Source organism: Leptodactylus fuscus, chromosome 5 (assembly GCF_031893055.1).
Source record: "Leptodactylus fuscus isolate aLepFus1 chromosome 5, aLepFus1.hap2, whole genome shotgun sequence".
In the NCBI taxonomy this organism is placed as follows: Eukaryota; Metazoa; Chordata; class Amphibia; order Anura; family Leptodactylidae; genus Leptodactylus; species Leptodactylus fuscus.
In genome coordinates, this window is record NC_134269.1 from 97456262 (window position 1) to 97472740 (window position 16479).

The 16479-nt window shown below is 38.6% G+C and overlaps 2 protein-coding genes across 3 annotated transcripts; one reads left to right on the forward strand and one right to left on the reverse strand.

The window, feature by feature from the left end:
* The first annotated feature begins 2432 nt into the window (after positions 1–2432).
* On the forward strand, positions 2433–5313 carry LOC142204537 (acrosin-like). Its single transcript, XM_075275854.1, has 5 exons — positions 2433–2505; positions 2641–2839; positions 3407–3672; positions 4748–4893; positions 4981–5313. Exons 1-5 carry the CDS (start codon positions 2433–2435, stop codon positions 5311–5313), a joined length of 1017 nt encoding a protein of 338 aa, XP_075131955.1.
* A 2043-nt stretch (positions 5314–7356) lies between these two features.
* On the reverse strand, positions 7357–16381 carry RABL2B (RAB, member of RAS oncogene family like 2B). 2 transcript variants are annotated; one of them, XM_075276251.1, is made up of 9 exons: positions 16323–16381; positions 15750–15948; positions 13704–13733; positions 12212–12291; positions 11363–11442; positions 9935–10046; positions 8955–9052; positions 8354–8437; positions 7357–7837 (listed from the first exon to the last, which is right to left on the reverse strand). In XM_075276251.1, the coding sequence occupies exons 2-9, from the start codon at positions 15854–15856 to the stop codon at positions 7757–7759; spliced, it is 672 nt and encodes a 223-aa protein (XP_075132352.1). In that variant the 5' UTR covers positions 15857–15948; positions 16323–16381; the 3' UTR covers positions 7357–7756. The 2 variants fall into 2 exon arrangements, with proteins under 2 accessions (XP_075132352.1, XP_075132351.1); XM_075276250.1 differs by having other exon boundaries at positions 7358–7837; positions 15750–15957; positions 16323–16363.
* Between the last annotated feature and the right edge of the window lie 98 nt (positions 16382–16479).

A 16479-nucleotide genomic window follows, 5' to 3' on the forward strand; every position in this document is an offset into this window, starting at 1 on the left:
TCTGTTTTAAAACATTAGTAATGGGTTTTGTGGATTAATAAATCTTTATTATTAATTTATTATTTACTCCTATGCAAATGGTATCAATGTGGCATGCAAGTAGGAAGACATAGGTTGAGCTGGAATGCAGGGATGAATGCCCCTTAACACTCAGTGTTGTAAAGTTGTGTTAGGCTGAGTGTATAGATAAGACTCATCTCAGTAATAGTAGAAGATGCTTTAGGGTGATAGGGAAATCAATATGTTCATATATATTCCCTATATGTGTATACATTCTTTCAATAACTTAAGCTTGTAACATGCCTCTCCAGGTCAGCTTGACCCATATTCCATATTAATCAGAATATTTGCAGACATAATACCGCACCCCATAATAAACAGAGTAATAAAGTGGCTGGAATAAAGTGATAAGATGGTTATTAAAATAGTTTAAGATGAGACTAATGGAAAAACCCATGTCAAAATAGACTTTGTTATGCCACGCGGTAAGGTGACTAAAACATACACTACGTAATGTGCACTGAGTTAACCTCATCATCAGATGTCAGAACAGTTTGAATATTCATAATTAGGGGTGGGATATTCTTGTAATACTCATGTATAGAAATTGCTGAATCCTAACGGTTAATGATTACTCAATGACACACCCATATACGCCTACCGAGTTAATGATTACTCTATAATACACCCTGTATGTACGCCCACTTCTTTGGGTATAAGAAGAGATGATTTGTTCAATAAACTTTATGCTTTAGCTCAGATTCATCTTGTTTCTGTGTTGATTGCATCATTGCGAACCTCGAGGTTTGACGTAATTTGGAATCCATCCAATATACTTAAATGGTCCCATTGAGACCACCCTGACAAGGGTACCAACTGAAAATACAACCGGGACCCAAAACTAACTCCTGGGTCCCTCCTAGTTGCCCAGGACATATGTACATTATGCCTTTGCAGAACCAAAGCCTTGTACTACATTCACATCTCAAGAAAGAAAAAAGACCACAAAATAGTGGACATGAATGAAACAGTTTTTGTTATCTAAACTGTTGGGCTTGTAGCACTTTTTTGTCCAGTTATTTCTGGCGGATGCTCAACCCTGGAGTTTTAATTTTCTTCGTCCTCTCTCCTTCACCCTCCCACTCTTCCTAGTTATAGCTTAGGTGACCTTATTCCTTGTTATTGATCATTTTTACCATGTATTTTCTTTTGTAAATGCCCTGGTTTATTCTTATGTTTTTAATGTTCTGCCTCCTGCTTTAGCAGTGATTTGTGCTTTCTATGTGTTTCGCTATCAATGTGAAAACAAATAAATAAAATATAAAAATGTGTTATGTCTTTTTTTTCTATTCAAGTCTAAATGGTCAGAATATAATATTTTTAACGGGGCCACACGGTGGCTCAGTGGTGAGCACTGCAGCCTTGCAGCACTGGAGTCCTGGTGTTCAAATCCCGCCAAGGGCATAAAACCATCTTCAAGGAGTTTGTATGTTCTCCCCGTGTTTGCATGGATTTCCATCCCATATTCCAAAAAAAAAAAAAAAAAAAGACATACTGATAGGAAAAATGTACATTGTGAGCTCTATGTGGGGCTCACAATCTACATTTAAAAAAAAAAAAAGAATATAATATTTTTATCCTTTACAGTGAATGCTGTAAAAAAAAAAGAAAGAAAAAATAATAATAAAAAAATAAAACAATGCACAAATTAATGTGTTTTGGTACTCCCCCCCCCCCCCAAAAAAAAAGCACTAAAGCATGATGAAGTTGTACGTATTAGAAAATGGTACCAATAAAACCTACAGCTTACCGCCAAGGCAGATTAATGTACCATGGATCTCAAGATGTTCAGAAACTCCTTCATCATTCATGCCAAAGATCCCTATGACAGATAAATGTCCCATAGTGGCCCCTCCACACATTACAATTTTCCATAGTGGACCCCCACATACTATAATGTCCTATACAGAATAGTGGAAAACATGAATTTGCTGAGCTCTGACATACAAACTAGTGGTTTTGTACGTATAATTTATATGTTGTGATCTACAAAAACATAAGCATTTTTTAAATCGCAACATTTCCCCTGCAGATTACTTTCTGCAGGGGAATCCCATCCACATTGCAGGTAATATAAAACGCAGCAATTTTTACCACAGCATTTCCCCCGTGGCCAAAATGCTGCATTTTCACAACATGGGACCCTGGCCTAAGGGATTAAATGGTGTTCCCAATTCAATGGTAGTTTATTAACTGTATAATCCACAAATGCTGCACATTAAATGCTGCACAAATATGTTTTTATTCCTCATGATGTTGCTAAGGTGATCTAAGCAGAAATGGAACTATGTGTGACAACATCACAGAGGAAGGATAGAATTCTAATACCTAAGTAATGTAATATTGTCAGAACCTGGTAAACTGATTTAGCAATGGCCTCATATGTCTCCTGCTCAGTCATCACATTTATTATTTTCTCAGTCACCAATGGATACCGTCTGGAAAGTAAGTCCAATTGTAAAAAGTCTCATGCTTGAAAACATGCATGTATGTGTAAACAGTGTGCTTTGTCACGGTTTTTTAGTTTATTCTTCCTCACTGGAAAACTTTTGTGACTTGAAATTCATTTTTCTCCTTAAGGTTGCGGCCTCCGTCCCCTGGCAGCAGGTTACGGTGGCATGCGGATTGTTGGTGGAGTAGATGCTCAACCAGGAGCATGGCCATGGCTTGTGAGCATTCAGATACCAGCTCGAACTGGTCATCGACACTCTTGTGGAGGAACACTTCTGAATAAGATGTGGGTGTTGACTGCAGCACATTGCTTCAAAGCCAACAAAATGTAAGGAAGACTCCAAAGTAATAATGGAAGTGTAAACCCTGCTCTTTTTAATGTACCTCCTGAATGAAATGTAAACTGAGCAGTAACCAGTTAAAACCCTTAAAAGGAACCTCTCACATTATAAATGGAAAGTATACTGCAAGCAGCATGCTTAAGGCAGGAGGGACTGAGCAGATATATAACTGTATGGGAAAAGTATAACCTGTCATTTATTCACTTGCATCTATCATCTATCTATCTATCTATCTATCTATCTATCTATCTATCTATCTATCTATCTATCTATCTATCTATCTATCTATCTTTGTATGAGTGAATAACAAGACTTCATGACATGACAGCTATCTCTGTATACACCCCATGACAATGTGACTGCTGCTAGGCATAACATGAAGAGATATAAATGACAAGTTATATGGTTTTGTGGCAATCTGCTCAGTGGCTCCTGCTCTATAACATGCTGCTGACAGATTGCATTGCATTCTTCATGTAACATGTTCACGTTAAAGAAATCCATCTAGAAGACAAGTATATTATATTTATATATTTCTTTAATTAACTTTAAAGGTCTGTACCCAAATGGAGACTAATTATAGGAGGTCACCAGATGTCAAATCTCTCTCAAGATGTACAGATACGTTCGATCAAGTCATATATTGCACATGAGAAGTACAACCCTCGCATAGAGGCCAATGACATTGCCCTTATTGAACTAAACTCTTCAGTGGAATATAATGACTATGTGCAGCCAGCCTGTTTACCTACTGCCACCATGAACACCACGCTATTATCCCCTTGCTACATAAGTGGCTGGGGAATCATGGATGAAAGCTGTAAGTACGCCTTGCTAAGTAATCAATAGTGCCTAGTTTACCTAATGTGAGACAGTTAAGGAAACTTTTCAATAATCTGTAGCTTAGTGCACTTTTGTATCTACTCCTACAGCAGTATGAATTCCCTCTGTGGACTTTCTGCTTCAATTAAACCTATATGGAAACCGTCAGCATTTCCGTAGGTATAATTGACATGCAAAACAACAAAAATGCAATGGTTTCAGAAATCACAGCATTTCCTCTGCGGGTATTTTTCTGCAATGTCTGGATGGGGGTCCACTTTGCGTTTACGCCACGTGTGGCTTCAGCCTAACCCTTTTCCACCATATTAAATAATAAAGCTTCACATGAATGGTCTCCATGAACTTCTCTGCACAGTATTCTCTGCACCCGTCCTCTTGATGTGTATCTATGCTCCACGCTGTCTCTCAGTCTTTGTCGCAAATCCAAAGCATTAAAAAAAAATAGAAGCTTTATTTAAAAAGAAAAATAAATATATATATATATATATATATATATATGTATGTTTTTCCATTGGTGTAAAAAACAGATCAACCACACACAAAACACACCCACAGAAACAATAGGTCCATGTGCTACGAGTTTTATAGGAATAAAAAGATAAGTATGATATTCACACAAGTGAACAAAGCCAATACTAAGGCTAGATTCACATCTGCGTTTGGGTTTCTGTTTGGGGAGTCCCCTCCAAATGGAAACCTATCCGCATAAAAAAGCAGCTACCCTAAGAAAACCTGTTGCTTCTATAGACTATAATGGGGTTTGTGTGGTTTCCAGACGTAAAATCTGGAGAGAAAAGTGCTGCTTGCAGGACTTTTCGCTACGCATATTTCATGTGGAGAGGGGAACGGAATGGCCCGAATGCAGGTGTGAACTTGGCCTAATAACATTTGGCTTTGAGAAGAGTTATGTTCTAGATTTGGAGAGGGAACAGTTATCCAGTCTGAACTGCTTTTTATATTATACAGATTTTTCCCACCCCTGTTGTCCAATAGTACATTTTATATAGGAGCCTTCATGTACAGTAATCATGTTTGATGGTTATTATTTACAGCTCTAGAAACAGCAGATATTCTACAGGAGGCAAAAGTGAACCAGTTTGATCCTAAAATATGCAACAGCTCTCAATGGTATAATGGTACGATTTGGGACTACAACATATGTGCTGGATATGAAGAAGGTGGAATTGACAGCTGCCAGGTAGGATTTAGTGTTCCAGTAATCTTAATTTCTATATCCTATAATGGACAGTTTAAGACGTGCTAATCTCTTTGCAACTATTTACAGGGAGATAGTGGAGGACCCCTCATGTGCCAGGACCCAGCGACCTCTAAATATTATGTGACTGGTGTCACAAGTTGGGGGAGTGGTTGTGCCCAGTCAAAGAAGCCAGGTGTTTACACCAAAACCCAGTTATTTTTGGAGTGGATCAAAATACAGCAGGCAACCCATGCATCTACTCCAAAGCCAATACCACCTCAACAGGAAAGTATTCCCATTATGAAGATATCTAAAAAGAAACAAATACTTATCCACATCCCGAAAGCAAAAGTTGTTTTTTCTCAACCTCCACGGCCTGGAAACTTTCATATTAAACCATGTCCAGCAAACCATAAGTAAAGCTTATAGTAAAGTACCATCGGGTCCAAGTCAGCTTTTAAAAAACAAATCACCCAAGAAATAAATGTTTATTGCATCTAAGTTTGACCGTTTTTATGTGTATGATATATTACTAGTTAGATTTTAATATAGAAATACTTATTGGTTACCTTTAACATATGAAAGACAGCAATGCACAGACTGGTTGGTAAGTTGGTATATGGCATAAAAGTATATGGTACAACAATGTTGTAAACTGAGGTACGGTACACCGCTGGATATTACAGTACATCAGACTCAGAACAAGCATATGTATAAAAAAGGGTTCTCCAAATGGTACAGCACCTTTACTGAATTTTCTCTAAACCTCATATCTTTTGTTTAGAAAATGATTAGTGTTTGGATTTTAGGGGAAATTAACAACTGATCCTTAATGAGACATTTTATGTTATTCAGTAAAGTTGTGTCTATCTCCCAATTAACAGAGTCTACTACCAGCAAAACTGCTTTTAACCCATTCCCACCGCAAGCATTTGTTGCTTTTTGTTTTGGACTCTCCACCTTCCAAAAGATTCTTTTATTTCATATGTCATATGAGGGCTTAATGTTTCTGGGACAAATTGTACTTAGTAATGGTACCATTTAATGGTCCACACAAGGTACTAGAAAGCTGGAAAAAAATTCAGAATGAGGTGAAATAGGAGAAAAAAAAATGTATTTCAGCAAATTTCTTACCAGATTTGTTTTTACAGCGTTCACTGTATTCACATTCAGTGTAGAGATTTAGTATGATCACCATCACCATGGCCTGTTTATAGGCAGCCAAGAAATCAGTTTGAACAAATCATAGCAAGCCCAACACTTGCAAAGACTGTTCTTTCACCCCCCTCCCCTCAACACTGCCTATTTTGGCATTCAGAATGAGGCATATTTTTTGCTTTTTTTCATCCATGTCTTTTTTTTTTTCCTTCCCCATGAACAAACCCATATGACAGCTCGAGACAAGTTGTAATGGAACCTTCTTGGAGCGCGCATAATGCATTAAAAAAAAGTTTCTTTTTTTGTTGGGTGCAATAGCAACAAAAAAACCCCCCAAAACACGCAATTCTTGGGTTTTTTTTTTTGTTGGTTTGTTTTAACGTCACTCACCATATGGTATGCATGACATACTACGCTTATTATGTAGGTTAGTACAATTACAGCAATACCCGATTTATAAAAATGCTTTTAATGACTTACTACTTTTGCAAAATAAAAATACTAAATATTTTGTTTTTGCACCACCATATTCTAAGAGCTATAACCCTTTAATTTTTTACATTTATTGAACCAAGTAGGAACATACATTTAGCAGGATAAAATGCAGTTTTCATCTATACGGTTTTGGGGTACATAAGTTTTGCTCAGTTTTTTGAGATGTGAAATGTAATATCAATTTTTCTGTTTACTTTTCTTATAGTGTTCACTGCGCAGGTTAAATATTATGCTATCTCTATAGTATAGTTTGTTTCGGACGCAGTGATCCCAATTGCTGTTTATTTTATTTTTAACAAAGTTTCTTTAAAATAAAAAAAATAATAAAAAACCTATTTTACTTACATTTTTTTTTAAAATTTAATTCTACTAGGGGGACTTGAACTTGCAATCTATTGATTGTTTGAATGTTCTGCAATACTTCTATATTGCAGGTATTACACCTTTTTATTTTGGGTATACATTTATGTTGAAGCATCTGTTTATATGTCATTTGCTTGGAAATATGTTATTTGGATATACCATTAGAAAGTTTAAACTAGGAAAATATCAAGTTTAGTTGCATAAATGTGTATCCAAATGAACGCCATACGTGTAAGGAGCCACGCCACATGGCAGAAAATTACTTATTGAGCGGCCCTTGTTGGAAGCCAATTAGCCCCTGGATTGAATGAGTACTGCGGCTAGTGGTTTCATGGCAACTGTGTAGATGAACACAAAGTGAGTTTGTAGACACAGTGCATATTCGATGAACCATATTCAAAAAGCTACAGCTATTTGCAGAGACGGTCATCAAGAATTGTTATCAATTATTATAATTTAATAACATATCTAAATACCTATTAAACAAGTAAATCCTCCAGATACAGAAATGAGTAAAAACCATCATATGTCTAAAATAGTGAAATGTTAGATTCTAATGTGGTCACATTAAGGGTTAACAAGCTAAAATGCAGGTCACATGCATAATGTTCGATGTCATCAGCATCTATCATTGGTAAAGTGACCAAAGCTTCATAGTATTTGGTTCCAGTTCTATGTTGTCTGCTATTGTTAATCCACGCAACAGCAGGAGGCTCGGATTCTAGCTTATGCGCACAGGTCATAATGTTTGGAAGTCTAGTGTCTTAAGAAGGGTCCATCAGGAAATGGACTATGATGAATGGCATTGAACACAATGCCTGCTGTAGTTGGAAAAAAGAAAACCTGTTCAAACAGTATTTGGCGACTCTGTGCCCTCAGATATTTCCTCTTTATCAGATGTGTCCTCAGTCTTCTCCAGCTCAAAGTTCTGTACAACAAAAAAGAGAAGAGATGCCCAGTTTATGATATTCCAGTAAACATATTACCGTACTTTATTTAGTTCACCGTATGCACTTGAAGGAGGGGTTTCTACCCCGAAACGCATAGAGCCTTTCATTCACCCAAATAAAGGATTTTCCATTCAACTATCCTAAGACCATTATTCCTAAGAGCGTGAACAGTCCAGTTCCCCATTTCGGGTGGCAACACCCAATTCTCACGCATCATAGCACAAATGATACATCATATCTGCGCTGCAGGAGCAGAACTGCTATGATTTTATACAATTTATCCCTGTCGCCAATGATTTTCATTGTAGACAGCAGCAAAAGGAAAGCATTGCCAGACAATGTAAATGCAGGTAGGGAGTGCTGGTTTCTGTGCACTTATAATGAGGAAGAGAAGAACTGGATATTGAAAGTAAATAAGTTGTCACTTATCCATAGCACTACTATGATTTTGGAAACAGTAGCACACAAAATGTTAATAAATTGTTGGATCATACCTCCAATTCACGCATTACTTCATCCAAAAAGTCTCTTGAGTTTTGCTTGTACGATACAGCTAGTTTAATGGCATCTGTAAATAGCTATGTAATAAAAATAAAATCAGTTTTTAATCACACTATAAAAGGTTTTATTTTGAATACATTAAAAAAAAAAAAAAAGAAAAGTAAAGGGAATTTTGTCTTACACTTCATCCTTTCTCCTGCTATTGGCTACAAACAAAAGTTTATGAAGATGCTGAACATTTTCCCACATTACCTATGTATCAATCTGTTCAGCTCCTACTCAATATTCAAGTCTCAGACCACCCATTTAATGAGATGCCATCAATTTTGAGACAGTGGATAACCCCTTTAACCAAAATCTTGATGGTGCCCATACACAATGCAGCCCAAAAAACGCATAGTTTATAGAAAAAAAAAAATATATATATATGTGCAGGTGAAGAGCATGGCTTAGCAAATTTTTCCTATACTTGCCAGAAAACTGGAAATTCACAGTAAACCATGTGCACCTTTGTCTATATGGTTCTATAGATACACTGAATCGTAAGCTCAAGCTAAAATGAGAAACCAAGAAACCAAACATTTGGTATTTCACCTTTACTACGTTGGTACCATCGGCAGCAGAAACAAAGTAAAATGGCAGGTTATGCTTCTTGGCAAAATTAAAACCCTTCTGTGTTACGCGGCGATCAGCTGCAATGAGAAGGGAAAAATAAAATACTAATAATCAATAAAAAGTATATTTAGTGAAAATATACTTAGTAAGAACATTTCATGTTAATCTGTTTATTATCATTTCCAGTTAGTGAAGATTAGAGGAAAAATCCACTTAACATTCACTTGTCTATTATAAGGCAATAATAACGTGTGTAATAACGTTCCTATTTTGCAGAATATAGCCATCAAAAAGATCTGAAACAATGCATCTTATAGGCTTGTTCATACAATGGAAAATGAAGAGGAATTTGAAGCGGATATTCATTTTCATTTTCCGTCCCCAGGCTCGCTGTGGCGAAATGCAGATATAGAGCATTGGCATTCTCTCTCAGCTTTCCGACGCTGCCTAGATGAATGAGCTATATCAGGGTCTCTCGCAAAATCCTTTGCAAAACTGAGCAGAACGTTGATGTTTTTCAGAATCCTCCTGTGAACTGAATCTGCCACTGACTTTGGGGCAAAATAAAAGGTCCCTGTTCTCCCATACATTTACACTAGGTTCACACAGGCACCGGGGCCCTGTCGTTCCCCATGTCGACCTGAAAGACGGAGACCCTGTCCACTTAAAAAGCAGTTACATACGGAAACCCGTGGACCCCATAGACTATTAATGGGTTCTGCTGGGTTTCCACCAGTTTTATACTGAAACTAGCGAAGAGTTAGGGTATGTTATGTACTGAAAGTGTATGTTCATATGACGGAATATGCTGTGGATTTTACCCCCAAATATGGGGCAGATTCCACCCTAGTGAAGAGGAATTCCTCTTCACTCTCTGCCATGTGAACATACCCTTATGGTTCTGTCTGTTTTAGTTCTTACTTTTATAAAAAGTGAATGAATAAATAAATAGTTCTTACCATCAATCTTGTTTGCCACAACAATGCAAGGGATTTCTGGCCGATACTCCCGCAGCTCCTGGTACCAAGTGGAAAGATTTTTATATGTTACTTTACGCTGCACATCAAAAACCTAAAAAGAGAGGGGAAAAAAAAACAAAACAAAACATCAGTAAACATCCATCCATGGATCATCCACTATCACCACTTTGTTGTTATACATATTTCTGTAAAATCTGGCATACAATCCATATGTCCTTCTCTACGAAAGGTCACTGTGCTTTGCTAGAATTCTGGGGGGTTGTTTTGGGGTTTTTTTTTTTAGTAGAAAGCATAAAGGGAGCTGCATTACTGAAATATTGAGAAAATGAGATTTGATCAGCCTGGTGATAATAAGTATTAGTATGACGATTGTCCCACAGCTTGTCCAGAATCAGGCATAGAATCAAAACAACAAACTTTTGTCAGAAGAGAAAGATGAAGAAGTTATTTTCGATTAACCCCTGTAACCGCTGCAGGCATTTTTTTGTTTTTGACTCCCTCCCTTCCAAACTCCATAACTTTTTCTACTTTTCCATTCACAAAGCGATATGAGGGCTTATTGTTTTCAGGACAAATTGTACCATTTAATGTTCTGTACTGTATACTGGAAAGCAGGGAAAAAAAATCAGAGTGGGATGGAAATGGAGAAATGTGTGACTTTCTTACTTTGTTTTTATGGCATTCAATATGTAGCCAGAAGGACAGATCATCTGTATTGTATGGGTTGTTATGATTCTGGCGATATAAAATATAGCATTTTCTTTGTTTTTTTATGGTTTAACCCCTATACTTTGAAAATATATAAAATTTCTTCATCATAAACATACTATAACAGAAGAAGTCTTTTTTGCAGGGCTTCTTAGCTATATCATTTTGGGGAATGTCTATTGCTTTTTTGTTCACTTTATTGGAAATAATATTTTATATGTTTATAGTTCAGGCATGGGGATAACCTTTTTTTTTTTTTTTTTTTTTGCTACTGTTGTGTTCTGGGGTGAAAGGGGGGCAATTAGAATTTTTATTTCTTTTTCATTTATTTTTTTACTTTAATTATTAGACCCTTTAGGTGACCTGAACCCCAGGGGGTCAGATTATAATGCACTGTGAATACCAGTACTTCTATTACATAGAGTAGACTGTAACAGAATGCATACAATAACTAGCATGGGAACCTTCTATAGTCTCCCAGATGTCACAGTAACGGAGCAGCAGCCACGGATCTTCATCCCGGGACTGGCACTCCAAGAGAAAATTATAGCTGCCATGAAAATGGCGCCTTAGTTAGCTTTGACTGAGGCGTTAGGGAAATTAAGGCCCAAAATCAGTGTGTAAATGTTATGGCGGCCACCTGACATCTGTAGCCCTATTATGGCGGATGCTGGAATGGTTAATAAAAGAACAACATACCATGATACAAGCATGAGCCTTGTGATAATAGGAAGCATGCATGCTCTGAAATCTCTCTTGTCCAGCTGTATCCCAGAAATCTGAAATATACAAAAAAAAACAACCTTCAGCAAAATAGCACTTTTGACAGTGGCAGCGTTTTCCCATAACAATAGTTTTTGTCCATCCCATAGACTTTAAGTAGGGCAAATGCTTGAGCGCTGCACTAGTCATCCTCATCATGGTCAAAAAGGAGAAATAGTGAACTCAGGGCCTCCATTCTAGTGTTCAGTTTTGGCCACAGTGATCATTTATCATATGGCTAGGTGATAAATGTTGTTATACAACCCATGTAATGATAGATGGGAATCCAAGTTCTATATCAATAACTTAAAGGCGATTTTTCAGGGATTATATATTGAAGATCTATTGTTTGGATAATAGCAAGTACCAGACAGCACTCTCTCAAGTGTCATAGACAGGGTGCACATTCATAGAACAAGCTCAGATTTTCACCGCTTATTCCTCTATCTATGTGCAATGTTTTGGGTCAAGTAAAATACCCATCAGGCATGATGCATTGGGCATAATTAAAGGCCTGTAATGGCTTCTCCAAGGGGAGTCTGGGTAAATAACTGGACTATGAATGTACTGTGTCAGAAATATTAATAAAATCCCATTCAGCAGACTTCTTGCTGGTATGCTGTTCCATACTCTCTCCGACGATCATTTGGATAGGACACCAATGTGTGATCACAATCAAATATGATACGCTATCTTAAGGGTAGGCCAACAGTATATATGCCCTGGAAAACCCCTTTAATCCTATGTTGTCAGAATCTTCAAATACACTTATTAAGAGTTACTTACCAACCAGGACAGTCTTGCCATCCACAGACGTGGTATATTTATAGAGTGTTAGAGCAAAGGTTGAAAGCTGCTGAGGACGACTGAGAAAAGTTAAGGCCTGAAAACATATGTGCTGACAAATATCTATTGACATATATTACATGAATATCAATTGTACATATCTCCAACGGATTTTAATATAACACGTTGTGAGAGAGTGAAGGGTGTGGTCTGGGAAGACAGGTACATTCCAGCCAGGCAGCTAAAGGGTGTTTGGTGAAAACTCACACCAGGGAGGTCAGCTGAATAAACATTTTGAGTGTGAAGACTAGCAGGGTGACACCATACTGACAAAGATGAACTGTCCAGACCGTACCTCCAAAGCAGGTACTGTGCCACCCGTTGTTATAGCCAAGGTGGGAGACTGGTAGCCAGTCTCCTGTATAGTCAGGGAAAAGTTTCCTTACGTTTAAGTTAGTTTCTCAGCTGAGAAGGGTTTGGTTTTGTTTATGCTGTGTATTCGTTACATGTGAATAAAGCCTGAACCTGTGTGCAATCCAGTGTCTGTGTCCCTGTTTCCTGCACTGCTACAAGCATCTACCTGAGCGGTTCCCCACAACGTATTTCTTTTGATCTTCAGTTTACACATGGATGATAGTTTATGTACTTGATTTTCCTAAGGATTTAGTGCACATTTCAATACTTGCTTTGCACATTTCAAATCTGCATTATACCCCAAATTTCCCACTTGAAAGCACCATTCACCTGCATTTTATTTTACTTGGCTGCAAATTTTCAGTGCAGAAGTACCATGACTTACAAAGATTTTCCAGGTATAGCAGTTTCATCCCATTCAAATGAACATGACAAAGCTGCAATATCCTGCACCACTGCTAATAAAGGGAAAGCATCACCAATTTATTTTTATATTTTATTTTCTGATTTAAAAAATGTTGTATTTTGTTTTCTATACATGATTGTTTGCTGCCATCTTGCCTGACACTTTCCTTGGCTCTGTTAACAGCATTAGTGATGACCTTTACAGAATATTCATTGTCGTAAACTGGCCTAAACTATTCATCACACGGGCTATGCCTGCCTATAAAGTTGCCACTGAAACCAGCAACTGAAGGGGAAAGGTGACAGGAGAGCAGGCAAAATACCTAGATGGGAAACCCCTCATCTAGCATACAGGTAGGTGGACTAACGTAAACCAGGGTGCAGTATGTGGTACCCCACTATGCTAAGGTTAGGACATTAATATTTTGACTTTAAGTCATATTATACAAGTCTTTTTTCCACTCTCAAAATTATTATTTGAGCCTTTATGTGTATTTTACCCACAAAGGCTAGGTTCACATGTTTTGCGTCCTGTTTTGTTCCAGTTCATGCACAAATCAAGCAATATAACCAACATCCAAATGATAGGTCTAACACAGTCAGGTAACCTATCACTAAATAAACTATTATATGTCAAAGCAGTACTATGGAGACACGGTTTAGAAAAGGATACAAGCCATCCATTAGGAAACGTTCCATCAGCCTGCAACCAAATATGGAGATCAGAAACAATGATAATTAATGAGGTTTGTGGTTTTACCTATACACTTCATTTGTAAAAGGCTTCATCTTTATTTAGAGGACCTTTCACCTCCTGGGACACATGCAGTTTTATATGAATTCAGCGTACTATTGGCTTTCCCGATCTGTGCCGCCGGTGAAGAGCTATCGGTCCTGGTACCGTAGCCCTTCATTGTCAAAAGGGCATTTCTGACAGTCAGTCAGGAACGCCCTAACTGACAGTAGCACCTATAGCGATGTATTGTGAGAGCAGTGAGGAACGTCTCCCTCCCCTCCTGATAGTACTCGTCTATGGACGAGTACTGGGGGGGAAGGAGCGCGTTCCTCACCGTTCACAGTCATCGCCGGGCAGTAAGGAATGTCCCCTCTCACAGTACAGCTCAGTAGATGCTTCTGTGAGAAAGGGTGTTCCAGACAGACTGTCAGAAAAGCCCTTCTAACAGTGAAGAGCTATGGTACCGGCACTGATCGCTCTTCACCGGAGGCACAGAACGTGAAAGCTGAATTTAACCGTGTGCACTGAATTCAACACACGGTCGGCTTTCTAGCGGTGTATTACACCGCATGTGCCCCAGGAGGAGAAAGGTCCTCTTTAAAGAGGACCTTTCAGGTCCTCGAACCCCTGCGGTTTTATATACATCTAGACTAGAAAGCCGGCAGTGCGCTATCAACTTTCCTGGTCTGTGCCCCCGCTGAAGAGCTAACAGTGCCGGTATCGTAGCTCTTCACTGTCAGAAGGGGCGTTCCTCATAAACTGTCAAAAATGCCCTTCTGACACTGAAGCGCTATGGTAACGGTACCGATAGCTCTTCACCAGGGGCACATAACAAGAAATCATTGTTGGCTTTCTAGCGGTATATGAAACTGAAGGTCCCTGAGGACATGAAAAGTCTTTTTTAACACACTCTCTAAAATTTCTAAACCCTTAAATTTTCATTGAAATGTGTGTATTGTACCTGTTCTAAACTATCTGATTTTGGATAGTTTAGCACAAATTCAATACAACAGAACCATAGATACATAAGTGGTGTAGGTTTTGCATATGGCTTTCTCTACTACATCTTAGGGTATGTTCACACATCAGTATGCCATCCATCCGTTTTAATTCAGTTTGACACTTCAAAACGGACGGATACACACACTGATTGTATACTGATACCTTTTTATGCTGATAGCAAACCTTCTCCATCCCCTGGAGGACAGATAAGGGGATTAAAAGTAGCAATTGTAAACAGAGTAGAGATAAGGAGGACATAAGGACGTTTATTATATCTCCTTATCTTTACTTTGTTTACAATTTCTACTTTTAATCCCCTTATCTGTCCTCTAGGGGATGGAGAACGTTTGCTATCAGCATAAAAAGGTGTCAGTATACAATCAGTATGTGTATCAGTCCGCTTTGAAGTGTCAAACTGAATTCAAACGGATGGATGGCATACTGATGTGTGAACACAGCATCAGGCAGACAGCCACAAGCGAACTGTATACTTAGTGCCAAACATAATCTAGTTTGGGGTAACACGGTGGCTCAGTGGTTAGCACTGCAGCCTTGCAGCGCTGGAGTCCTGGGTTCGATTCCGCCAGGAACAACATCTGCAAGGAGTTTGTATGTTCTCCCCGTGTTCGTGTGGATTTCCTCCCATTCTACAAAAACATACTGATAGGAAAAAAAAAATACATTGTGATCCCTATATAGGGCTCACAATCTACTTAAAAAGAGCTGCGTTTCTGCAACGTGTGGCCTTAGCCTAAGACTAGACAGCCTTGGGCTGGGGCCCCACGTTGCAGAGGCGCAGCTTTTATAAAAAAAAAAAAACAAAAACAATCTAGTTTCCTTGGCATGGTTGTTGCAACGGTTTCGTTCTTATAGTTGGAACTATTTTACTAACCACGTACTCTGTTTCACGCTATACAACAGTCATTCCATATTTCACATGCATTCATTTTTGTAGAAAAACCCTTTTAAGAAGCTACTCACTTTGATTTTCCAACCGCGCTGTCCCCAAGACAGATGATTTTGACATTTTCTTCTGCATCATATTTCTCTTGGTCAACCTCAGTGACTGCCAGCTCATCTCCAGCCATAGTGAAGACAGCGAGTCTCAAACTTCACACACACAAAACTAAAAGCCAAGCATGACTAGCAGCAGGTTGTGATGGAGTTTCCAGGGGACACGCTGGTGGCTCTGCACGGTAAAGGTAAATAAAAAAAATAAGTAACAGATTCCCAGATCAGCCATATATCATCACATATTCTGGTAGAACAGTCTCACCCCGGTGGCTTCAACCTTTCACGTGGCGCCCTGTCACTAAGAACATGCCACAGCTGTAGGATGGCATATGTGATGACTTCCCAGCTCAGTGCACGGTCATGCAGAACAATTGGCCTGGCATTACTATTAACCATGTACAGGCAGTAGATTCCCTGTAATAGTGATTAACCTCTGACCCCCCCAGAAGATAGCTCAGTAATGGCCGGGTTATGTCTCTGCACACAGCCACAGTATCACATAACCCAGCTGGAGCCCATGTCCACCCCGCTGCCACTCACCTCAACCCGCTTCCCACTGCTTAGCAACCGATGTTCCCGGCGCACAACTATTAGTAGTCCGCGCATGTGCTATGTCATTTTTAACGATTTGCAGTTATTGCACTTTCCAGAGTTAAAATCAGTTCAAATTAAAAGTCTTCGGTTCCGGACGTTACAT